Below are 25,455 nucleotides of genomic sequence, written 5' to 3'. Positions count from 1 at the left end.
GACCCTCTGGGTCTCTTAGGAGATGTCATTAAGGTGTCAGCAGGGGCTGAGATCTCATCCGAACACTCAACCGTGGAAAGATCTGACCTCAAGCTTCTAAGCGGAGGTTGGCAGAATTTTAGGTCCCCAGGGCGAGTTGGACTGAGGGCCTCCTTCTTCTCTGGCTGTTGGCTGCAGGCCACTCTCCGTTCCGGCAAATGTGGGTCTCTCAGCACAGCATCTTCACCAGCGCCAGCAAGAGCACCTGCTGGCAGTACAGAAGCTACACTCCTCTGTAACTTACTTGCACAATGATGTCCAATCACCTTTGCCATATCCTTGTGGTTAAAAGCAAGTCCCAGGTTACCACCCACCCCCCCACGCCCCATGCTCAAGGGAGGGGGCTTACATAAAGGCGCAATTACCAGGAGGTAGGATCGTTGGGAACCACATCAAAAACTGCTTCCTGTAGACGGTGGTTAGAGAGTGTGGCATAAAGGTTAAGAGGGAGGGTGACCGTGTTACTTCGAACCGACTTCAAATCTCACATCTGCCACTTACTGTGTAGCCCAAGGCAGGTCCTTGGCCTCTCTGAGCCCCCATTTCCCCGCCTGGACACCTCCCCCAGAGGATTGTCATGTTCCTAAAGGAGAGGTCACATGTCAAACCCAGCAGATGATAAGTGGTCGTTAATATTAACTACTGGTTTTTAAAAAAATCCTCTCCTCACCCTTTTTTAAAAAAAAATACCATTAGATTTTTGAATTTTATTTTATTTTGTTAATGTTTTTTATTTATTTCTGAGAGAGAGAGAGACCGCGTGAGCAGGGGAGGGACAGAGAGAGAGGGAGACACAGACTCTGAAACAGGCTCCAGGCTCTGAGCTGTCAGCACAGAGCCCGATGCAGGGCTCGAACCCACGGACTGAGATCATGACCTGAGCTGAAGTCAGACACCTAACCAACTGAGCCACCCAGGCGCCCCTAGATTTTTGAATTTTAGAAGAATTAAACTGAACTGCCCACTGGCCTCAGGCTTGGTTATTCATGTGGAAATTTCAGTACTTGGGTGGTGTCTTGGGCATAAAGCTGCTCCCAGCCCGGCCCTGGCCTCCCCTCCCGGGGCTCCGGGCCTCTCCCCACGCCGGAGCAGCCACGTGCCCTGCAGAGGCCTGACCACGGCCAGCCGGGCCGCGGCCACCAAGGGTGTGACCTGCTGGGTCCACCGTGCTCTTCTGACGCCCTGGGTCATCCCCACGGTGACCCACGATGGCTGGGGCCCCTCCCCGGAGCCGAGCGGGCAGACGTGGAGATGGGCGTCTTCCTGTCTGTATGTTCGCCTCGACCTGAGTCACGCCACACAGGTGACTCTCAGCTTTTGCTTATCCCTGGTCGGGAGGCTCTACTGTCTCCTGTCTCTCTGTCTCTCCCTCCCTGTCTCTGTCCACTTTGCTCCCCTCACTTCCTCTCTCCCGCGGGCCTCAGGGACACAGAGTGCTTGCAGGAGGCCACTGCACGGCCACACAAGCTGTGCCCGTCCTGCCCGGAGCACCCCTGCCTCACCGCCTCCCCACCCTGTGCACCCAGGATCCTCTTCTTGGTGTCCCCATAGTGCCCTTCGGGCCGGGGAGGAAGTCCCCGAGTCATTCTGTGTCCTTCAGAGTTAGCTGTGTCTTTCTGGAGGAGAGACGCCAGCCAGAGGGCCACTTCTTCCATCTTTTTTCTAGATAATTCTCTACGTCTAATGTACATATCTCCCCAGCTTCTTTGGGGATAAAAATCACCTGGAGCCCTTGTTAAAAACAGAGCTGCCCAGGGCGCCGGGGTGGCTCAGTCGGTTGACCGCTCAACTCTCGATTTTGGGTCCAGTCACGATCTCCTGGTTTGTGAGTTTGAACCCCACATTGGGCCCTGCTCTGAGATCGTGGAAGTGGCTTGGGATTCTCTCCCTCTCTCTTCTCTGCCTCTCCCCTGTTCATTCTCTCTCTCTCTCTCTCAAAATAAATAAATAAATTTTAAAAATTAAAAAAAATATAGACCTACCCATCCCCTGTCTGTTGAGCCAGGTTCCTGGCGGGTGAGGGAGGTTGGCGCTCAGGGTCTTGTATTTTAATCGAGGGACCCAGCTAACTCCACCAGAGGCTCAGGGAACCTGGTCTAACGGTGCTGCAGCCCAGAGCCGATCCCTCTCCCTCGGCGTGGAGGACACGAGGGAAGGTCTGAAAGCCGGGCCCTTCCCCAGCGAGGGCTCCCGCCCGATCCACGGGCCCTGCCCGCTTGTTCACACTTGGTGCCAGGGAGGCGCAGACTCAGCACAAGGCAATTATGGGTTTTTATTGGAGTATGATTGGCATATAACACTGTGTCAGTTTTAGGTATACAACGCCATTTGATGTTTGTATACACTGCATCATTTCTTTAAAAACCTTTACTGTAGTCGCTGCCCTTTCAATCAGCCCCTCTTCTTGCCTGTGCAAGAGAATTCCATGTGAGCAAGTGTTTTCCTTTGTGGTGTTGTGCTTAGATGATTAGCAAAACATGGTGCCGGCATGATCGTAGCACAGCTGGGAGATCCAGATGTCAGACTTCCCCACATGGACTTGATTAGCACGCTCGCCCCCCTCGCCGGGCCAGCCCCTCGTGACAGCAGATGCGGGAAATTACAGTGAGAATATTCCTTTGTTTCCACACCCCGTCCCCCTGCCGCTGGAAGGGTGTCCGTTTAGGAACGGGTGGGTGGGTGAACTTAATCACAGCTGAGGGAAAGCAGGTGTCCTAGGAGTCCACACCCCCAGAGGCCCGTGTCCTGCTCTGGGATCTAGAAGGGGAGTTTCGGGGGGCAGTGAGTGCTTCTGTTGGCTCTTCTGGAAAGCTGCCCTCTAGAAACAGCTGCACTGAGGTGGCATGAATAGCGTGCCCTTGACTTTTATTCTCCCGGAACAACAGTCATGAAGAACTTTCTACATTTGTCTCCAGCCACAGTTGATGGCTGGTGCTGATATTCATGGTGATAGTTTGTATTCTTTGCAGGAGCCTCAAGTACTAAATTGCTTTTCTAGGAAGAAGTTTCTCTCCTAAGCAGGAGCTTTCTTTCCAGTAATGAGCCTTCTATTGGGGGGACGGATTCAAAGCCCGCTTTGCCTAAAACCACTCCATCTAGAGACCAGACTACTTAAAATTCACTTTCTCTTTTTGATTTTAAAAAAATATTTTTAATGTTTTATTTATTTCTGAGAGAGAGAGAGAGAGAGCGTGAGCAGGGGAGGGTCAGAGAGAGAGGGAGATACAGAATCTGAAACAGGCTCCAGGCTCTGAGCTGTCAGCACAGAGCCCAACGTGGGGCTTGATCCCACGAATCGCGAGATCATGACCTGAGCCGAAGTCGGATGCTTAACCGACTGAGCCACCCAGGCACCCCCCTTTTGATTTTTTTTTTTTTTATCTGTTTGAGCGTCTTACTCATTTCTGTTATCTCTTTTGACATTGTCAGGATTTTAAAGATTTGTCTAAGTTACCTTTTGGTTTTGTTTTTATCTCTAGTAAGTGCTTATTACATCTGTAGTGTTTTATGAGTGATGGGGCTATCTTTACATCATGCTGGCTTTTCCCTCATCTTATTTTAAACACTTAAAGGATTTTTTTTAAAGTTTATTTATTTATTTTGAGGTAGGAAGAGTGTGTGCACATGCATGAGCAGAAGAAGGGGCAGACAGAGAGGGGAGAGGGAATCCGTGCTGAGCACAGAACCTGATGTGGAGCTCAAACTCACGAACTGTGAGATCATGACCTGAGCCAAATTAAGAGCCAGATGCTTAATCGACTGAGCCACCCAGGCGCCCTGAACGCTTTAAGGATTTTTGAGCCAGTTTGCCTGAAGACCCTTTCTTTAAAGTTAGGTATATTTTGTAATGAGGTTGTGTTTGATTTTACATTACTTCATGAGGCATATGCCTTAAAATATGAAATGTAGGATAATACATTATGGTTTTTATCCACCTGCCTTATTTCTTGATGCTTATTATCAAGATCGAATTAATTCTACACTCGTCAGAAAGAAACCTGGAGAGTGTGCTCATTTGGTTGATAGTCACACTAAAAATTTACAGGCATGCAGAGGGAAAAATCAACAACAGTGATACAGAGGCCAGGATCTCAAAAGAGATGGATTTCCTGAATGAAACTCCTAGAACTCAAAAGTTTATAAGTTAGAAACAAAACTGTAAGGCTCAGTCCATTATGAATAAAGCCATTGTTCATAAGATCCGTGGATTTGAGAAGTACTCACTAGAAATATAATAACAAAGTTGCAAATGGATTACAGAAGGCTAACATGGTGGCAGAATCCTCCAAAATAAATGTATTGCAGAATCCCCAGAATGCCAGCAGGATGTCAGAAAGAGCAGGGCACTCAGCAGAATGCAAGCACGTTGGACCCAGAGTGGCTTTGAAAGCGAAAAGCCCGTTAGGACGGTGGCTCGGCAGCCTCAGCGTGTGGGTCCGCTGGTGTCTCTTCTTCCTCTTATGTTAATCGTCCTCATGCATATGTATCTTTCCCAATAAACTATAAAAATGTCTGGGGGCTGCGGCGAGGGGGGGGCAGCAGTCATTAGTGACACATGAAGTCATCTTCCATCAGCTCACTTGCCTTTCTCTCCTCCCGCAGAGAACAACCCATCTTCACCACGCGGGCACATGTCTTCCAGATCGACCCCAGCACCAAGAAGAACTGGGTGCCGGCCAGCAAGCAGGCAGTCACCGTCTCCTACTTCTACGATGTCACCAGGAACAGCTATCGCATCATCAGCGTGGATGGAGCCAAGGTACCACCCCCGAGGCTGATGTTAACATCCTCGGTTCCTCCCTTCTCATCAGAGGCAGGACAGATGTGTTTGGAAGTGGAGGGGAAAGGATGCGCCCGGACCCTGATGCCTTAACACAGATGCTGCTGTTACAGTCATGACGCTGGTGTAATCACACATACTGCTTTTTTTTTTTCATTTAAAATTATGGTAAAAGGAAAAAAAAAAGATTTCTCTGTTACCACATTGGCTTTGTAACTAGTGTTTTAACACCTGTGTAATGACTCCTCTGAGGTCCTGTAATGTTCTTAATCTCTCCCCTTCTGGTTGCCTATATAAGTGGCTTCCGTTTTTATGGTTACAGATAATGAGCATCTTTATGCAGCAGATACTCTCATTCATTCATCACACACCTAGTGCTTTCTTTCCTGTGGATATTTCCTTAAGCTGGATTCCTGAAAGTTATAGGCTGAGATAGTAACTATTTGTGGCTGAGGATGGATGTGACCAAGTTGCTTTCCGAAGAGTCCTTCTTCTAGCACAAGAGTATTACACCCTGACCGGCCCTGGGTGTTAGATCTGGTCTAGTTTTGCTGGTGTTATTCCTGGAAGTTGAATTTTATTACAAGATTTGGTAGTATTTCTTGAAATACATTTTTTTCCGGATACTTGTATTATTCTGCTGTCTTCCTCGATATTTTGGCCACATGGCTGTGGGAGCAGGATAAAGAAGGCATGTCAACAGAAGTATCCCCAAGTTTACAACAAAAAAAGTAGATTTGATGCTTTGTGATTTTTTTTTCTGTCTCTAATCTGTGTTCCTCCCACTGGATGGTTTCCCAGTTTACATTATCTGCTGCACTGGAAATTCAGTCTGTCTGGGGACCTGGCTGGCTTAGTCAGTAAAGTGTGCACCTCCCCTTTTTTTAATGTCTATTTATTTTTGAAAGAAAGAAGAGAGAAGAGAGAGACAGCATGAGCAGGGGAGGGGCAGAGAGAGGAGACAGAGAATCCAAAGCAGGCTCCAGACTCTGAGCTGTCAGCACAGAGCCCGACGCAGAGCTTGAACTCATGAACCGTGAGATCGTGACCTGAGCCGAAGTCAGACGCTCAACCGACTGAGCCACCCAGGTGCCCCTAAAGTGAGCACCTTTTGCTCTTGGGGGTCATGAGTTCAAGCCCTATATTGGACGTAGAGTTTACTTAAAAAATTTAAATAAATAAAGTCACTTACTAAAAAAAGAAATTCAGTGTATCTGAAGCTGAGTTCCCCTATTTGCCCTCTAAAACACCTCTCCATTTTCATTATCAATCATTTGGGCTCAAAAAAGGAAAGAAAGAATAAATTCATCTCCTTTTTGGTTGGCTGAATGAATCTGTCTTCGAAGTGCCTCACATTTATGCTCTTTTGTTTTATGGCCATAACTTGTCCTGAAACAGTGTTTTTCTTTTAATGGAAGTATAATTAGCATACGATGTTGTGTTAGTCTCCTGTCCACGGCACACTGATTCACCATGTCTGCACTTATCACGAGATGCGGTCACCCTGTGTCACCAAACAACATCTTTACAATATTATCCACTGTATTTCCTGTGCTGCACTCTTCATCCCGATGCCTTATTTATTTTATAACTGGAAGGTTGGACCCCCTATTTGCCCTTATTTATTTCGTACCCCCTCCACACACCTGCCTCCCATCTGACAACCATCAGTTTGTTCTCTCTGTTTTTCGTTCATTTGTTTTTCACTTTCCACAGATAAGTGAAATCATGTGGTATTTGCCTTTCTCTCTCTGACTTATTTCACTTCGCAAAGTACTCTCTGGATCCATCCACGTGTCACAGATGGCAAGGTCCGTTCCTCCGTGTGCCTGAGTGACAGCCCGTCGCGTGTACTCCCCGCAGCCTCTCTGTCCGTTCACCCGTGGACGGACACTTGGGCTGCCTCGCGCTCCGGCTGGTGTGAACCATGCTCGGTGAATGTGGGAGTGCAGATTCCTTTTTGATTCAGTGTTTTTGTTTTCCTTGCGTAAATACCCAGTAGTGGAATTTTGGGGTTGTAGGGTAGTTCTCACTTAATTTTCTGAGGAACCTGCTCGCTGTTTTCCAGAGCGGCCGCGCCCATCTGCGTTCCCAGCGTGCACGAGGGTTGCCCTGCCCCACGTCCTCACCGACGCCTGTTCTTTCTTGTCTTTTTAATACCAGCCATTCTGGCGGGTGTGAGGCGGTATCGCATCGTGGTTGTGATTTGCATTTCCCTGATGATGAGCGATGGTGAGCAGCTCTCCATCCGTCGAAGCTTCCAGTAGCTTCTGAGCGGCCTCCCCTCCCCTGCCTACAGTGCTTCCCACCCTCCGCCTACAGGCCTCATTCCAGGCAGTCGGAAGCAGGGGGTTGGGGACCCCACTGGAGGCTTCTTTGTCTCTGGGGCCACAGGGCAGGAGGGACGGAGAAGCCCGCATGGAGGTTCCTCTAGGGAAGGTGTGGGAGACCCCGTGAGGCTCCTCGTCTAATCGAGTTCTGCCCTTAAGCCGCGTGCTCTCCGCGCAGTGGAAACTGCGGGTACGGCTGCCGGGCCCTGCGACCCTCTTCCTCTTCCTCTGGTTGCCACAGCCCTTCCCCCGACTCAGGACAGGAGCCCAGAAGTCCTCGTCTTCACGGTTGAGCCCCAGGACGGGCAGTGCCAAGTTCACGGGGCCGGCGAGGCTCGGCAGGCTGGTGCCGGCGCCCCGCTCTTCGGGCAGCTGGGCGGCCGTTGGGTTGAGCAGGCCGCCCCCCTGGCTGGTGGCGAAGCCTGTCCTCACATCAGGTCGTGCTGGCAGCGTGTGGTCTTCGTGGTCAGATCGCAAGAGCTGGCGTGGCGATCACGTCCGAAGGGGTTGCAGGGACTGGGTTCCTCATCTGAGCAAGAGGGCAAGACGCGGCAGGGGCCCGGTGAGCGTGGGGGAGTGGGAAGGTGCCTGGCAGTAGGTAGGCGTCTCGTGTTTGACGAGTGAATGTCTGAAAGGTGCCTATATTATTATCATCATCATCATCATCATCATCATCGTCATCATTTTCCTTCTGGGAGACATGGTGATACCACAGGTGTATTACCCTTCCCTGTGCTTTTTATTTTTATTATTTTTTTCTTCTGTGCTTTTTAAAAAAAATTTTTAAGTACTTTTAGTTTCTTTTATTTATTTTTTAATGTTTATTTTTAAAAGAGAGCAAGTGGGAGAGGGGCAGAGAGAGAGGGAGACAGAGGCTCAGAAGCAGGCTCTGTGCTGCCAGCCTAGGGCCCAAGGTGGGGCTCGAACTCACAAACTGTAAGATCATGACCTGAGCTACCCAGGTGCCCCTAAATTTTTTTAATGTTTGTTTATTTTTGAGAGAGAGTGAGAGAGCGAGCAAGTGACTGCGAGCAGACGAGGGGCAGAGAGAAGGGAGACACAGAATCCGAAGCAGCTCCAGGGTCTGAGCTGTCAGCACAGAGCCTGACGTGGGGCTTGAACCCACGAACCGTGAGATCATGACCTGAGCCGAAGTCGGACGCTTAACCGACTAGGCCCCCCTGGTCGCCTCCATTCTCTGTGCTTTTGAGCTAGAATCGCCATGACTCTTGCCAGGATGCTCTGAGGGGGCCAGTGAAACCAGCCCACTGTCTTTTATCTGCGGACGCTGTCAGTTCATCTGCTGTCCTTGAGCTGGGCTGACACTTCTGTCCTTTGTCATCCAAGGATACACTGGGCTTACATACAGATAAAACGACTTTTCTCAGAGAAAGTGCTTCAGTCCTATCAGCTGGGCTTTCAGGAACGTGTCGAGGCGTCAGCCGCTGTGCGGACGGCTCTGCAGCCCCCGAAGTGCCAGGACAGCGTGGCTGACGGTGGCGGGTGCGGGCAGGCGCTCCAGCTGTGGCTGAGGAGTCACGTGGGTGCAGGGGGGCCGGCCCCCCGGCTGCAGAATGGAGCCGAGTCAGGCTCGGCGTGGGGGACCCGTCAAGTTACGGGGTCCCTCACAGAATGGGAGGCGTGGGGCCGTGGGGCACGGCTGGATTCAGAGACGGAGCCAAGGATCTAGGGCAGCCCCTCCGGTGCTGTGCCTGGAGCCCACCCAGGGCTCCCACTTTACCCCTGTGGCCCGACAGCCGTGACAGGGCCTGGTCCTGCCAAAGGGGGTGTCCTGTGAGGGAGCAGGCGGCCCCGGCTAGCGGGCGTGCGGAGACTGTAGTGCTGTGATTACTGTGACTGGTCCTCGCGGAGAGGTGGGGGCGGGGGGGGGGCGCAAGCTTCCTGCCTTGAGAACTGGGACACAGGACGCCAGAGAGCGGTCACTGCTTTGTTTTAGGCCTTTGATCCCAAACGTTGATCCGAACGGAGGTGGCCGATGGGTCAGATGCGCTCAGCCTTTAGGACCGAGGCTTGGCGCATGGGTAGCTGGGCCTCGGGCCTCGGGCAGGTCTAGGGCTTGCGTCCTGCCTCTGACTGATGGCCTGGCCAAATCCGGTCCATGACCTCGAGCCGCTTGTTGGCGCTTGTCAGCCAGCTGTCCCTCCAAACCAAGGAGTAGACATGCTGGCGTGGAAGGGACTTGGAGGTCGCCGTGAGCAGAGGCCAAAGCAGACTCCGCCGCTGAGTGGACCGCGGCCAGCCTGCAGCGCGCTGGCTCCCCACTGAGGGAAGGTGGCGGCTGCCGTCCCACACAGGACAGGGCAGGTGCCCAGGCCCACCCCGGCTTTCGTCATGATCTGCTGGAGGAAGGACTGGGGAGGCCTCTCCTTCGCCTAAGAGCAATCGGAGCTTTTCATCACGGGAAACACCTGTACTCAGACCCATTCTTCGTTCTTCCAGAAACACAAGGCCTTTTCTTCTCGGGGGAAAGGCATTGTGTGCCAGCCCCACCTGCTGCTGAAGGCACGGCTGGGCCAGAGTCTCGGTGCGTCGTCTCAGCGTTGCTCGATTCTGGGGGTTACGCGGGTCCATTTCTGTGCGTGAGTCGCCAGGGCACTACACTCTGTCCAAGGACTGGGGACCAGGCCTGGCTCGTCGTCGGGGTCCCAGCGCCAAGCCAGACCCAGCCGCACCTCATGGTGGGACAGCCAGTGGGTGACAGCGCCAGGCATCCCCTCTAGCCCTGGGGTGGGTGTGCCTAGAGGGAACCGGGACCCGCGCCTCACTGTCACCTGTGCGCGGACGGGTGGGAGCGAGGGCGCCTCGCGGCCCCCAGTTCCCCAGGGCGGCGACCTGAGCTGTTCCATCACCACCAGCTGCGCACCAGCAGCGGGATGGTTTGTGGCCAGTTTTTGGGCAGAACATCCACCTCCGTCCTGAAGGAACCCTGTTTCCAGAGCTTTTGTTAATTGAGCCTCGAGGGCACTTGCTTTCATTGTGCCGGTGGCCATCAATGGCCCTCTTTCCCGATGGAGCTCAGCACCGCAGGCCTCGAGGCATCGCCTGGCCTGTGGGCAACGCTTGCCCGGAGCAGGTGTCTCCGCCAGGTGCTCTGGGTGGCTCTGTTGCCCTTGCTCCTGCTATTTATGGGATCACAGAAACCTGTGTCGGAAGAGACCTCAGAGGTCATCCATTCTGCAAATATTTAGCAGCATATGCTGTGTAGTGAGGACTGCCTGACCGTGACCGTGACCGTGACCGTTCGGAGGATGTCAGCATCTAAAACCCTAACTCGCTGGTATTTCCTTCTGGGAACGTGAAACGGTTTCAAGAGCACAGCCAGGTCCCCTCCTCCTCCGTCATTACAGTTTCCTCTTCTGGATCCGAGCACCTTCTGTTAAGGGAGCCGGCATATGGAAGGGCCTCGGCACACAGTGGGTGTTCAGTGCACGTTGGTTTCTTTTCTTCCCTGATTGTGGTGGCAAAGAAAAGACAAAGTGTCTGTGCGTCTCTGCTCTGGACCAGGCCACGTGCCTGTCAGTCGCTCTAACTCAGTCCCAGCCTGTTGTAGAAGATTCGAGGTTTCTTCCAGCTTCCGTCTCCCTGGATTTGGCACGATTCTCAACGGAGAGGAATCCAGGGATGTCTCCCGTCTGGTGCCCCCACAGCTTCCTCTGAAGTCCAGAGCAAGGCCGCAGACCAGAGGGGCTGCCTTCCGAAAACGTGGTTCCAGTGATCTGCGGGGGCTGGGTCTTCTCCCCGGGAGTCTTCTCGGTTTCTCTCTGCGCAAGTTGCAGAGGTAACTCACCAGAGAGGAGGGGTGGGCGCAGGAGACAGGAGCTCACATTAAGGCCTGTTCCCCAAGATGCTGTGTACAAAGTATCCTTTTGGGCTTCACCTTCTCCCCCAGACACCGCCCGCCCCGGAGGCACCGCTGACTCATTCTGCTGCTGCTGCTTTTACCACCCACGGGTACCCTCCGTCCCACCCCCAGGACCTCTTTCTCGTTCCCTCTGGATTTTGTCCCCACGGCTTCCTGCAGCCCTTCCCGGCTCCGCTTGGTGCTGCCATCTGCCGAGGCCTCTTCTCTTGATCCCCTGCCTCCCCTCAGGGGACACCCCCCATTCCGATAACCCCATAGTCTGCCAAGCGCCCCTTTCCTCTGAGGCTAGAACCCACAGGCCCAGCCCCTTCCTTTGTCCCCAATACAACTCCCCAGTGTCCCCGAGTGTAGGACTCCACCTCCCCTTTCCAGAAGCTTCTGCTTACAGTGAAGATTAGCCTCCCTGACAAGTTTGTTTAATTTTTTTTAACGTTTGTTTATTTTTGAGAGACAGAGCATGAGGGGAAAGGGGCAGAGGAGAGGGAGACACAGAATCCGCAGCAGCTCCAGGCTCCGAGCTGTCGGCACAGAGCCTGATGCAGGACTCAAACCCACGAATCTCGAGATCATGATCTGAACCGAAGTCAGACCCTCAACTGACTGAGCCCCCCAGGCACCCCCAACTTTGTTACATTAACTGCTTATTAGTACCGTTTAATGTCCGAGAGTAAAGGGAACACTCGTATACCCGGCCGCCTGGTTGAGGAAGTTAGGACTTAACTATTCCTTCAGAAGTCCCTTTATGGGCCTGTCCCTAATTATGTGCCTTTCAGAAGGTTACCACTCTCTTGAAACTTGGATTAAGCGATCTCTTAATTTTCTTTATGGTTTCACCCCCCGTGTGTATCCCTAACCCAGAGGTTAGCAAAATTTTTCTCTGAAGGGCCTTACAGTAACTTTTTAATGAACCATGTAGTCTCTGTCTAGCTATTCAACTTGTCTCTTGTGGCAAGAAAACCGCTATAGCCCAGTATGTAAATGAATGGGCGTGGCTGTGTGCCAATAAAACTTTATTTACAAAAACAGATTAAGGGCTGGATTTGAACTGGGGGCTATAGTTTTTTTGACCCTTGCCCTAAATAATATATTAGTTTTGTCTGTTTTTGAAGTTTATGTAAATATAATCCTACTTTTGTGACTTCTTTATTTTTTTGCTTAACGTTGGTTGTTTTTTTTTTTTACCCAGTTTTATTGAGACATAATTGACACACATCACTGTATAAGTCTAAGGCATACAGCATGGTGGTTTGATTTACATATATATTTTTTAAATTTTTTTTTTGAGAGAGAGCACACACAAGCAGGTGAGGGGCAGAGAGAGAGGGGGAGAGAATCCCAAGCAGGCTCTGTGTTGTCAGTGCAGAGTGAGATGCAGGGCTCCATGTCACAAACCATGAGATCATGACCTGAACCGAAATTAGGAGTCAGACTCTGAACTGACTGAGTCACCCAGGTGCCCCACACATGCATACATACACACAGACTTTTTTTTATATACATATATATGTATATGTTTTATTTAAGTAATCTCTACACCCAGCTTGGGGCTTGAACTCATGACCCTGAGATCAAGAGTCACACGCTCTTCCCACTGAGCCAGCCAGGTGCCTCTGATTTACATATATTATGAAATGATTTCCACAGTAGGTTTAGCTACATTGATCTCATGTATATACAATAAAAAGAAAAGTTTCTGCTTTTAAAAAATTGTTTTCTTGGGGCGCCTGGGTGGCTTAGTCGGTTAAGCGTCCGACTTTCGCTTAGGTCATGATCTCGTGGTTCGTGGGTTCGAGCCCCGCGTCGGGCTCTGTGCTGACTGCCAGCTCAGAGCCTGGAGCCTGTTTCAGCCTGTGACTCCCTCTCTCTCTGACCCTCCCCTGCTCACGCTGTCTCTCTCTCTCTCCTAAAAATAAATAAAACATTAAAAAAAAAAATTTAAAAAATTGTTTTCTTAAGTTTATCTATTTTGAGAGAGAGAGAGAGGGCGAGAGAGAATTCCAGGCAGGCTCTGTGCCGTTCAGTGAACACGTGAGATCGCACCAACTGTGAAATCATGACCTGAGCTGAAACCAAGAGTCACACATTCAACCAGGTGCCCCGAGAATGTGCATTCTTTTTCTAAAAATTTTTTTATGTTCATTTAGTTTTTGAGAGCAAGAGAGAGAGAGAGAGCGTGCGCGCAAGCATGTGGGGGAGGGGAAGAGAGAGGGAGACACAGAATCCGAAGCAGCTCCAGGCTCCGAGCTGTCGGCACAGAGCCCGACGCGGGACTCGATCCCAGGAACCATGAGATCATGACCTGAGCCGAAGTTGGACGCTCAACCAGCTGAGCCACCCGGGCACCTTGTTTTGCTTCTTGATAGACAGTGTGATGGTGGACTTTCCTTAGCAAATATGTCACCTGAGACACGTGGTAAATTACCTCTCTGTGAACTTCCACGACGTCTGCACTTGGGCTTTTGTGTAGGTGTGTAAGTTCTGACAGGCAGTAGGTCTTCTGATGGCCATGAGCAGAAGCTGGAGAAGATACTTAAAGCGTCAGAGAAGCAAAGAAACACTATAGACGTGAGGGACTAGGATTCCGGAGAGGTGAGGACCGTCGGAGATGGCGGGGCCAGGTGGAAGATTCCGGAGAGGTGAGGACCGTCGGAGATGGCAGGGCCAGGTGGAAGATTCCGGAGAGGTGAGGACCGTCGGAGATGGCGGGGCCAGGTGGCACTTTTCGTATTTTGAGAGCATTTGCCAGGCCTGGCTGCCGGCCGGGGCTGCCGGGGAGAGAGGAAGCCCACAGAAGGCGGACGGCACACAGGGCCCGGGGGGTGGCCACGGCGGCCAGGGGTCTTCAGGCCCACAGCTGGCTTCCCCACAAGACCGTGGCCGAATGGCGCTTAGAAAGCAAGACCTGCCAAGGGGTCTGGAGAGGAGCGGCGAGGCAGGAAACCCCAGAGGGAGTGGGGCCTGGCACTGGCGGCCGCGCGCCCTCCTGTCCCGGGCACTCGCGGGTGCGGGGCGGAGCTGAAGCCTGCGAGGCCGTGCTTGGCCCTGGGGGAGAGGGACCCGCAGAGACGTTGGAGCCTGAGCGACAGATTGGGGGCACGCGGCCCCAGACGCATGGCCCGTTTCTCCTTCAGGGTCTGGCAGACTTGACGGTTAGAATCTGTAAGGCTCCGGAGCAAAGCCGAAGACCTCTGACACAGCCTTTCGGGGAAGGGAGATGAAGGCGTGCCAGGCTCCCAGCTAGGAGCTCTGGAGGGCCTGCCCCCCGCACAAAGTGGAGCGGAGGCGGGCTGAGCCTCGCCAGAGCTGGGACCGCGCCCTGACCCGGCACTGCGCCCGCGTGGAGTATGGCTTTTCTGGTTTCCCCACTTGCCCTGTAGACCAAGGGGGCAGCTTTCTCATGTATCACATGGGACCCTCACAGCGATACACTGAAGATGAGTAGACATGCCACATCGTATGCCTAGAATCAAGAGAAGCAAAACCCAGAGAGCAGAGGCAGATTCAAGCACAATCTGGACGTCAGAGTCAGTATCAGGAACGTTTAAATAACTGTGATTATATATTCAAGGAGATGTAAAATGGACAATGTAGATGAAGGAGGATATCCCCAGAAGCTTAGAATTTTAAGTTTATTGATTTATTTTGAGGAGGGAGGAGCAGAGAGGGAGAGAGAGAAAATCCCAAGTTGACTCCACACTGTCACCACGGAGCCCGACATGGGGCTTGATCTCATGAACCATGAGATCATGACCCACATCAAGATCAAGAGTCGGATGCTTAACCCATTGAGCCACCCAGGTTGCCCCTGAAATTTTTTTTTAAGGAATCAAATGGACATCCTAAAACTAAAAAATGCAAAGTCTAAATTAAGAGTTCAGGGGTGCCTGGGTGGCTCAGTCAGTTAAGCATCCGACTTCAGCTCAGGTCATGATCTCATGGTCCATGAGTTTGAGCTCCACGTCGGGCTCTGTGCTGACAGCTCAGAGCCTGGAGCCTGCTTTGGATTCTGTCTCCCCCTCTCTCTGCCCCTCCCCCCCTTGCTCGCACGCTTTCGCTCTCTCTCAAAAGTAAATAAACATTAAAAAAAACTAAATAAAATTAAGAGTTCAGTGAGTAGGCCTAGCAGCAGATTGGATAGATCAATAGCCAGGATTAGGGAACCAGAAGTCAGATCTACAGAAAATATCCAGATTGAAACAGAACCGAGAATCCGGGGATGGAAAGCTGATAAGATTGTAAACCACATCAGATGCGCTCAGGAGGTCTGGCGTATGTGGAGTTGGAGTCCCACAAGCAAGGAAAGAAGATGGAGCAGAAGCGATATTCATAGAATGGTTGAGAACTAAAAAGAAAAAAAATTGAGTCCACAGATTTGAGAAGCTGAATGACCCCTAAACAGGAGAGAGAGAGATTTAGCTCTTAAAGCCGGTTCATCATTGCTTTGTAAGTAATACATACATTATATTCCTTGTGCCCACTTACTAGTTGTGTGACTTTGAACATGTTGTTTGACTTTGGTGAGCCTCAGTTTTCCCATCTGTAAAAATGGGAATTAGATAGAAGACCAGATGAAAAAGTGCCTTAGGATCTAGTGTATTCTAAAGAAATACCAGGGACTTCACCTGTATTGTTACAGCCTGACTGACTCTGGAACAGCCTGTATGGGGCGAGCCTCATCGGTGTGTCCTATACTCTGCTCGGCCTCCGGCCTCTGCCTTTCAAGAGGGTTTTGGGGAGGGGATGTGGAGGCTGACCTAGGGGCCTAGGAAGGAGCAGAAAGACCTAGAACGAGTCAGGTTTCTGAATGGGTCTGGGGATTGCTTTGCCCTTCCCAGTATCCTGGTGAGAGGTGACCAAGGTTGGCCTTCTGGGATCAGGGGATCCACCCTGATCCAGCAGCCCAGCCACGCACCAGCCCTAGGCCTAATTTGAGTCCACCATATCGGTCCCAACTGGGCTGTGCCAGACCCCTGCCTACCTCCGAGGTCCCAGAAGCATTCCTTACCCCCCCACCCCCACCCCCGGTTGCTGGTAGTGTCAGATGATAGCAGGCAGAGCTCCTGAACAACTGTATGGAATCTGGTTATCTGAAAAATGCTTGATAACGTGTCTTAACTCACATGGGGTGTGGTATTCAGGGAGAGTTACCCTGGGGTGGCTCGGGGAGCTGAGAGCCCAGGGGAGGCATGTGTAGTCCACAGACAGGGAAGAAGGGAGGTCGTCCCGCACAGGAGAAACGTTGTATAGAAATTCTGAATACAGGTGTTTGAGTCCGACACCTGAGTTTTATCGCCAGACTCTGCTCTCACCGGCTCATTTTCTTGTCCTGTGAAATGGAGGCGAGAGCCTATCCTCAGGCTTCAGTGAGCTGACAGAAGCAGAGCACTCAGTACGTGCTCAATAAACAGCCATTGCTCTTCTTCTAGAGGTTGTTTTGCCCAATGGGCAAGGTTTATGCTGAGCTGATGCCGCATTAGAAAACCCAGTAGGCGTGTTCATACATACATAGCAGTGATACTTTTATTACCCGAGTACCCATTCGGCGTTTCTTCTTCCCTGTTTTATCAATTAGAAGCAAAGCGTTCTGAGTTGACTGTGGAGAGTAAACACTCCCTTAATAAGTAAAACTGCTAGTAGATTCATTCTGTAGAATATTTGTAGGCACACCTCAGAGAGAGATTTTGGGTTCAGTTCCAGACCACGGCAACAAAGTAAATGTCACAATAAAGTGTGGCAAGTGAGGTTTTTGGCTTTCCAGGTGCATATGAAAGTTAGGTTTACACTGTGCTGTAGTCTGTTAGGTGTGCGATAGCATTATGCTCACAAAAAGTACGTACCTTTTAAAATTTTTTTTCTTTAATGTTTATTTATTTTGGAGAGAGTCAGAGCACTAGCGGGGGTGGGGCAGAGAGAGGGGGAAACACAGAATCAAAGCAGGCTCCAGGCTCTGAGCTGTCAGCTCGATATGGGGCTCGAACTCACAGACTGTAGTGAGTTCATGACCTGAGCTGAGGTCGGATGGTCAACCAACCGAGCCACCTGGGCGCTCCCCAAAAATATGCACCTTAATTATAAAATGCTTTAGTGCTAAAAATGTGACCCATAATCTGGGCTTTGAGCAACTCGGAGTCAGCACAGATCACCATCGCGAATACAGTAACAAAATGTTTGGGGGGCACATGGGTGGCTCAGTGGGTTAAGCCTCCGACTCTGGGTTTTAGATCAGGTCATGGTCTCATGGTGAGTTTGAGCCTCGCATCAGGCCCTGTGCTGATAGTGTGGAGTCTGCTTGGAATTCTCTCTCTCCCTCTCTCCCTGCCCCTCCCCAACTGTCACTGTCTCTGTCCCTCTCTCAAAATAAATAAATAAACTTAAAAAAAAAAAAAAAAGAAAATATTTGGGGCACCTAAGTGGCTCAGTCAGTTAAGTGTCTGACTTCGGCTCAGGTCATGATATCACGGTTCTTGGGTTCAAGCCCTGCCTGAGGCTCTGTGCCAACAGCTCAGAGCCTGGAGCTGCTTCGGATTCTGTGTCTCTTCCTCTGCCCCTCCCCCACTCAATGCTGTCACTCACTCTCAAAAATAGACATTAAAGAATTGTTTTAAATAATTGAAAATGTTTGAAATATTGGAAGAATCATCAAAATGTGACACCGAAGTGAGCAGACGCCGTTGGAAAAACGGTGCCAGTCGGCTTGCTTGACACAGGGTAGCCACAAACCTCCGGTGTGTCAGCAACGCAGTTATCTGTGACGTGCGGTAACGTGAACCGCAGCAAAATGAGGTGTGCCCGTCCTTGGCACGCTGCCTTCCCGCTCAGACCACCAGGAACTGTGTGGTGAGGAAGCAGGTGGTGGGCTCTGCCACTGCCGCCTGTTAACAAACACGCAAGAACCTCTCATTTCCACGGAGGTTTGTCCTGATTGTTTCTGAGAGCCTCGGGGCCTCGGGGTTCGAGGGATTTCTGCCAGAGTGAGCCTCTCGTTGATATTGCATAACACTTCTCCGTTGCTCGGTGATTGTTTATTTACACGCCTCTGCCTCTTCCTGATTTCGGGCAGCTAGAAGATGAGGAATCTTGACTCCTTCATCTCGCCTTCGGTTAGCAGAATGCCTGATAGTTAGTAGATGCTCGGGACACGAATGCTTGAACGTAGCGCGTGCTGGGTTTGCCCCTCCAGGTCCGTTCTCAGCCTTCCTACCCTCCGAGAGGCCGATCTGTAGCCCACGTCGCGGGGTCCCCGGGGCCTCTGGCTTCTGGTAGGGTCTGGCCAGTGACAGGAGATCAAGGGGGAAAAGGGGGGGGTATTTATTCCACCGGCTCTCCTCTTGTGGGAAGCCGTGTGCATCCTGGGATGCCCCGCAGGGAAAGGTCACCTGTCCCCTGAAGGCAGCCTGCTCTCCATGACTGTCCTTCCTCAGTCCGCCGCCTTCTCCTCCCTCGTCCCCTGAGGCGGGGGCGACATCTAACCTCAGGTCCTCCAACAGCTTCCCTACACTCAGCTCCTCCTGTATGGCTACTTGCTTTGTAGATTAATCCTCCGCAAATTATCCCCATTATCCCCATACCTCTCCCTTCTCGTCGGGAAACAGCAAGCCGCGATCGCTTACGGAGATTTTAAGTCGTTGGAGGTGGACGCTGGCGCTCAGGGTGCTTGAAAAGGTGCACAGCCCAGGTCCTCGGAGAGTGCGTGGTGTGGCTGGCCCTGAGGGGCCATTGGATGTGTGGCAGCTTTGAGGAAATAAATAGCAGTTTTGGAAACTATTCTCCACTCGGGGCGGGCTTTCTCCCACTAACTTGTAAGATCTTATTTTAGACCGACTGTCTGTTTTTAAGCCTCTGAAATTACCCCTCATCATGGCCGTGTGTCTGACTCAGCACAGGACGTGCCAGGAGAGGGAGAACTCGGGACCAGACAGAGCGGAGCGGGGACGCATGGGCTGGGTGCCAGGCGTGCCAGACGAGGCCTTTGTAAGGAGCCCCACTGGCGTCGGGTGTGCTGTCTCACTTCCTGTTCTTCTGGGCTTTTCTCCTGCAGGTGATTATCAACAGCACCATCACACCCAATATGACCTTCACCAAGACGTCGCAGAAGTTTGGGCAGTGGGCGGACAGCAGAGCCAACACGGTGTTCGGCCTGGGGTTCTCCTCGGAGCAGCAGCTGACAAAGGTAACGAGGTCCCTCGTCCGGGCGCTGTGTCACCCGGTCCCTGGGTGTGGAGGGCCTGAGCGGCCCCGTCGGTGAGCAGGATTCCCCTTCGGCCTCTGATTTCACGCTGGCTGGCCCCGCGGGGCTGCCCGACCAGATGGGGGACCTTTAAGAAACCCCAGGTCCCTGGGAACGGTGGTGTCGTTGGGGAAAGAAACTCACGGGACATGTGCCCCTGCAGAGCCTGAGATCACAGCCCCGCAGGTGGCCCTGCAGCCGGTTCCTTCCCCGTGAAGTCACCGGGGCCGCGTGCCCAGCGCGCTCCTGGCGGCCGTCAGCGTCACTGCGCCCCTGGTCGGGGCCCTTGAGGAGAGGGAGGTCCTGCTGAATGCTCACTGGCAGTTCCTGACCTGGACGCCTGTGCCCCTTAAATGTCACACCGTGTTTTGTGTGTGTCGCTTTGGTTTCCGGGGAAAGGACTGCTGGCTCTGGTTTGATTCTCCAAGGGGCTCAGGACGCACTCTGTGGACAGTCAGAAACGCCTTGAGCAGATGGGGACCGACCACAGGCCTGGAGAGCCCCAGGCCTGGGGACACAAGCTGACCACTTCCGAGAGGCCTCGCCCGGTGGCGGACGTTTGAGCGAGTGTTTCCTCGTCGGATGGGGTAAAGCCCCGTGTGTGTGTTCAGAACGCAGTGCTTGCAGCGAGACTGGCTAGTTTACAGGAATTTACTGGAAGGGAAGGGTCTGAGGGGACCCGGGGAGAGGTGAGGGGACGGGCTGGAGCCGGCCCGGCTTCAGGAGGCTCGGCTGTAGCAGTCATTTCTCCCGAGGCCATTGCCACGAGCGTATTCACGGAGCTGTGGCTGGGCCGAGCCTGCGCTTGGCGCGGAGGGTGCGCGGCTGGGGCCCCGGCCGTCCCCAGGGGCGTTTACAGAATCCCAGGTTCCGGGCCACCTGATGGGCCGCTTGGCTGCCTGGGTTTCCTGCGGACACGGACACAGAGGACAGATTTCAGAGGAGGAGGTTCGGATGGGCCAGGAAGCCGCCCTGCAGGGGCCACGCACCAGCACCTCCTCTCTCTTCGTGTGCGTGTGCTGTAGACACACACGCATGCACACACTTACATGTGGCTTAGGCACACACACGTGCACACTCAGGCACACACATGCACAATCGTGTACACTCAGGTGCACACACGCACACTCGTGTACACTCAGACACACATGCACAATCGTGTACACTCAGGTGTACACTCAGGCACACACGTGCATGCTTAGGCACACACCTGCATCTCTGAGGAGCCTGCACCCCACACACCCAGCCCTCCCACCCCCAGCCAGAAATGTGCCCCTGAGGGAGGACACCCCACACCCTCTGTACCCCCAGGTCCTTCACGGGGATGCCACTCCCTTGGAAGCCCAAGAGACCCAAAATGGCCAGGTGGCACTTTTGAGCGTCTCCTTTACGCCCCCCGCTCACAGAAACACTCTTTCCCGGGCACCAAAGCGCCCAGCTCACTGGGGCCTGAGGCACAGGGCAGGAATTAGAATCCTTGAGTCTAGGTCATCGGGTATAATCGTGGGAGGTGATGTCCCTTGGTCCCCGACTCATGTGCCGTGCCTTAAGGAGGCCTCCGGGCAGCAGGGCTGGCCGAGCCGTGACAGACCATGACGTCTGTCAAGGGGAGGTGAGTGCTCTGGACGAGGAGTCCCAGTGCAGTCCGCTTTCCGCCGAGCAGCTGGCGGTCACTGAGGACGCGGTGCAGAGCGGGGGGCCCAGGGTGGAGCCCCTTGTTGGCAGTTGGCACTCAGCATGTCAGAGACCTGGTGGCCATGGAGAGCAGGGGTGCGGGGCGTCTAGGTCGCACGAGGCCTCTCTCCCTGGCGCCCCGACCAGTGTGACCCTTCTGGGCGAGCCCCGGGCTGCCTGCAGGGTGAGGGCGGGCGTCTGGTTTTGAGGACTCTCTGCGGTGCCGGGGTGGGGACTGGGCAGAGCATGGTCTGTTCCGGCCGTTAGAGCAAAATGCCGCACAGGGGGCGGCTTACAGGCAACAAACATGAGCTGACTTCTCGGAGCTCTGGAGGCCGGGGTCTGAGAGCAGGATGCCGACGCTGTCAGGTTCCGGGTAAGGTCACGGTCAGGTTCAGGGGGACGTCATCTTGCCGCTTGTGCCCTGGCAGCTTCTCACTGTGCCCTCATGTGGTGGAAAGAGGGCAAGAGAGCTCTCGGGGGCCTCTTAGTAACTTTTTTTTAATTTTTATTTTTTGAGAGAGAGAGACAGAGCATGAGCAGGGGAGGGGCAGAGAGAGAGGGAGACACAGAATCTGAAGCAGCTCCAGGCTCTGAGCTGTCAGCACAGAGCCCGACGTGGGGCTTGAACCCATGAACTGTGAGATCATAACCTGAGCCGAAGTCAGACGCTCAACCGACTGAGCCCCCCAGGCGCCCTTTCAGTGGGGTCTCTTATAAGGGCACTGATTCCTTGTATGTGGGCCCCAGCCTCATGACCTCATCACCTCTCAGTGCCCCACCTCCTAATCCACCTCACTGGGGGTTCGGACTTCAACATAGGAATTTGAGGGGACACAGCTTTCAGCCAGTTACAACCTTTCATATGGAATACGAACCTTTCAGATTCGGTTCCCTGTGGGCCCACCGGGTGTCCCTGACGGAGCAGTTCCCACATCTTTGTCGCTAAGCTTCCTTATTTGCTTCTTCAAGCACCTACCCGGGGAGCGAGGCCCCTCACCATTTCCCCAGGGTTCAGCCTAGACCCCGACTCCAGGGGACCTGCCCCATGCACGCCGGACTGTGAGATGCCCCACCTCGTGCCCACGGGGAGGGTTTCCCCTTTCCATTATCGCCCAGGTCACAGGACAGCACGAGCGAGCCCGTGGTGTGTACGGGGGGCTGGTCACACGGTGTGTGGCCTTGGGGGTGCGCTGGGCTGGTAGAGGCCCCCCCAGATGTGAAGCGCCAGCCTACAAAGGGGTTTAAGCTGAGGGGGAGAATGGTCGGATTCGCACCGCAGGCCAATCTTCCCAGCGTTGAGGGAGGACTGGGCTCTGGGCCGGGTCGGGGATGGTGAGGACCGGAGTGAGTGGACGCAGGAGGCGGGGCTCTGGGGTGAGGGCGGATGGACAGAGCTGCCGTTTTCTTAAACGAGGAAGAAGAACAGGCTGCAAGGATCAGAGAGGATTTGTGTGAAGTGGAAGCAAGAGTGATTGTAGTTTGGTGGGTGAATGATTCTAGAACTCCTGTCTGAAGTGGGCACCAGGGCTGCCTGGAGGAGGCGGGGGTGGGGGAGCCCCTGCCCTGCCCCTCAGGACCCTTCCCCACAGCCGCCAGTGTCCTCAGACCCCCAGGGACGCAGCGAGATGGGGAGGCTCGTGTTGGAGGCAGGGCGCTGCCGGGGCCGTGAGGTCATGTGCCCCTGACCCCGCCCGCGCTTCAGGCCTTCTGGAAGTCCGGACAGAGTCCCTCTGAGCTGCCTGGGAACAGTTTCTTCAGTCTTCAGAGAAATCAAAGCTGCTGGGAAGGATCAACAGGGGACGCTTTAACGGAAAGAATCGAAGGAGGGGAGAACGCAAACATCAGAACAAGTTGTGAAAGTTCACTTCTTTGTGCCCCGAGAACCGGGGGGACCCCAGGCCGTGCTCGCCCCAGGCAGGAGAAGATGTCCTGTCAGTAAGAAGGAGTGTCCGGTCTTCCCGAGTCACTCCGTCTCCTCCGGCAGCGTGGCAGTCCCGGCTCTGTGACTGTGACCTGCTGTGTCACAGAGGCTTGTCACAGAAGCCCTCGGATGTCTCTTTTGTGCAGAGTGTTTCGAGCCAACTTTTCCTTCTCTGTGAAGGGAACGATTAGCCACACGCGGATAAACTACCATGACGTGCGGCTGGCAGTCCCGACAAGTGGCAGTTAGCTAGCAGAAAGGAACTTGGACCTGAGGGGGCAGCTGTGGCTGAATATTCCTGACTCCCGGAGCCGCCACCCACAGTCCTAAAACAGGAACCTGTAATCAAACCCTGTAACCAGGCTAGAAAAAGGAACACCAGCGTGGCTGTTTTCATTCAAGAACACTTTATACGCACATCTCTCTGCGCCCCCGGCAGGAAAATAGACACCTTGGCCTTCACTGTTCCCATTATAAGGACCCTTCACACCACAGCGCACAGAGCCCTACAGGGACACGTTCTGCTCCGTAGACAGGCTTTCCGCAGATAATAGCAGCTGTGTCGTCCTGGAGGCAAGCTGGGACTCGGCTGTCCACCCACCGAGGGGACAGGACACCTCCGCCCACTGGAGAACATTGAAAAGGGACTTGCACATTCTGGTAAAAGGAGGGGCTTCGGAAAAGAGACAAAATGGAAGAAAACCAAATGTCAGAGTGAGCCACTTGCCAAAGTTTAGATTCTTTCTGGCCTCTGACCTTAGATGTCACTGTTCTAGTTTGGCTCCGTGTCATTTATCCCAGACAGAAGGAGGCACATCCTGCCATGAAAGGGACGAGCCTGGGTGGGGGCGCTAGTGCCCTGGGATTGATTCGTCTGAACACACACACACACACACACACACACACACACACACGCGCGCGCACGCATGTGCGCACATGGCGTTTGCTCTTGACCCGTTTTAATTACTTCATCTGTAATTCATGTGTCCTTATGCTCACTGAAGCCTCTGGAACATTGCTCTGTCTGCTCCCTTTCTGATGTAAGGGCAGTTGTTTTAAAGTGGGAGATGGTTTTAGTGGGAATGCTTTTGGTTTCAAGTAACAGGGAACTAGTCGCAATGCTGAAACATGGAGTTCTTCTTTTCACACCAAAGCGAATCCTAAGGCAGACAGTTGGCAGCATGGCCGGTGGCTCCACGATGCTGGGCGTGAGGGCTCTGCGTGTTTTGTTTCTTTTATCGGCCTTTTCCTCATGGTGCTAAGATGGCTTCTCAGGCTCTGTCCGTCACATCTGCATCCATCGTAAGAGGGACAGGGTAGCGTGTGGTACTATAGGAACTTCCCTTTGAGCTCTCTTGGCAGACTTCTCCTTGGGTCCAACTGTCAGTCCCTGAGCCACCTTCCCACAGGAAAAAAAAAAAAAAAAAAAAGTAGGTTGCCATGACCAGCTCACAGTGGTCCCCGTTCCCTCCCACCTTGGAAATTCCCTGCTCCACTCAAATTTGAGATTTTGTTAAGCCAAGAGAAAACAAGAAATGGATTTTCAATGAGCAAATAATGTCTGTCGCGGGGTCTTCAATGGCCAAGTCCAGAAAAGCAAAAAGCCACAAATAAGATGATAGTCTTTCGTTTTCTAGCAGGATACTGATGAAAAAGATGATTCTAACTTTTTACACATTATTACTGCAAATTTAAAAACCGCAGAAAATGATCCAGTAAGTAAAGACACGAGACTTTGGCATACATTTCGGAAAGCTTTGTGCTTTGAATATCCTTTGATCCATTGGTGTCATTTGCTGGCCTCTATTCTATAGAATTAATGATAACTGAATACAGAGATGGAGCTTTAGCGATTTGACCTGAAGCATCATGTATAACAACAAAAGCAAAAAACCGAAAACACCAGCCAGATGTCCAGCAGTAAGACATTAGGCGAAATAAATTCCAGTCTATCCTTCAGGGCAGTACACCGCATAGCAATTCAGATGCTGTAATAGAAAAGCATATAATTGCATGGAAATATTAATGTCATGCTGTTAATTTCAAAAGTGGCTATAAAACCAGGTGTACCATATCATTCTACTTTCAAAGAGAAATATGCGTCATGGATGCATCCATAAAGAGAGAAAGATATTGGAAGTTTATGTGGTAAGTGCATATCGCTAGGTTATATAGGACCTTAGGTTTCAAGAACATGTTTTTTCTTCTACATTAAGAAGCATGTGCTTTTTTTTTTCTTTCATTTTGAAATGTTTGTTTATCTTTGAGAGAAGGAGACACAGAGCATGAGCAGGGGAGGGGCAGAGAGCCAGGAAGACACAGAATCCAAAGGAGGCTCCAGGCTCTGAGCTGTCAGCACAGAGCCCGATGCAGGGCTCGAACTCACAGACCCTGAGATCATGACTTGAGCCAAAGTCGCACGCTTAACCCACTGGGCCACCCAGGTGCCCCAGAAGCATGTCCTTTTTCGTAGTAAGGGGGAAGAGTAGAAATCTTAAGCCTTGGGGACAGGATTTTTCACCTTCAGACAATCCTCTGGCACCTCTCAGTTGCTTCTAAGTTTCATTATTGTAGATAATGCCAGGATTAACATCTTTG

General features: G+C 52.5%; 1 protein-coding gene across 2 annotated transcripts in view; it reads left to right on the top strand.

Annotated features, from left to right (window-relative positions):
- The window catches only part of HOMER2 (homer scaffold protein 2), an 86,353-nt gene that overhangs the window by 43,747 nt on the left and 17,151 nt on the right, over positions 1 to 25,455 (top strand). For both annotated transcript variants that reach the window (XM_039217347.1, XM_039217339.1), the window contains exons 2-3: positions 4,642 to 4,798; positions 19,071 to 19,202. In XM_039217347.1, the coding sequence (XP_039073278.1) occupies positions 4,642 to 4,798; positions 19,071 to 19,202 (289 nt within the window). The remainder of the gene's footprint in view (positions 1 to 4,641; positions 4,799 to 19,070; positions 19,203 to 25,455) is intronic.

Source organism: Hyaena hyaena, unplaced genomic scaffold (assembly GCF_003009895.1).
Source record: "Hyaena hyaena isolate Hyena2069 unplaced genomic scaffold, ASM300989v1 scaffold_13, whole genome shotgun sequence".
Classification (NCBI taxonomy): Eukaryota; Metazoa; Chordata; class Mammalia; order Carnivora; family Hyaenidae; genus Hyaena; species Hyaena hyaena.
This window is presented reverse-complemented; position numbering and strand designations above follow the sequence as displayed.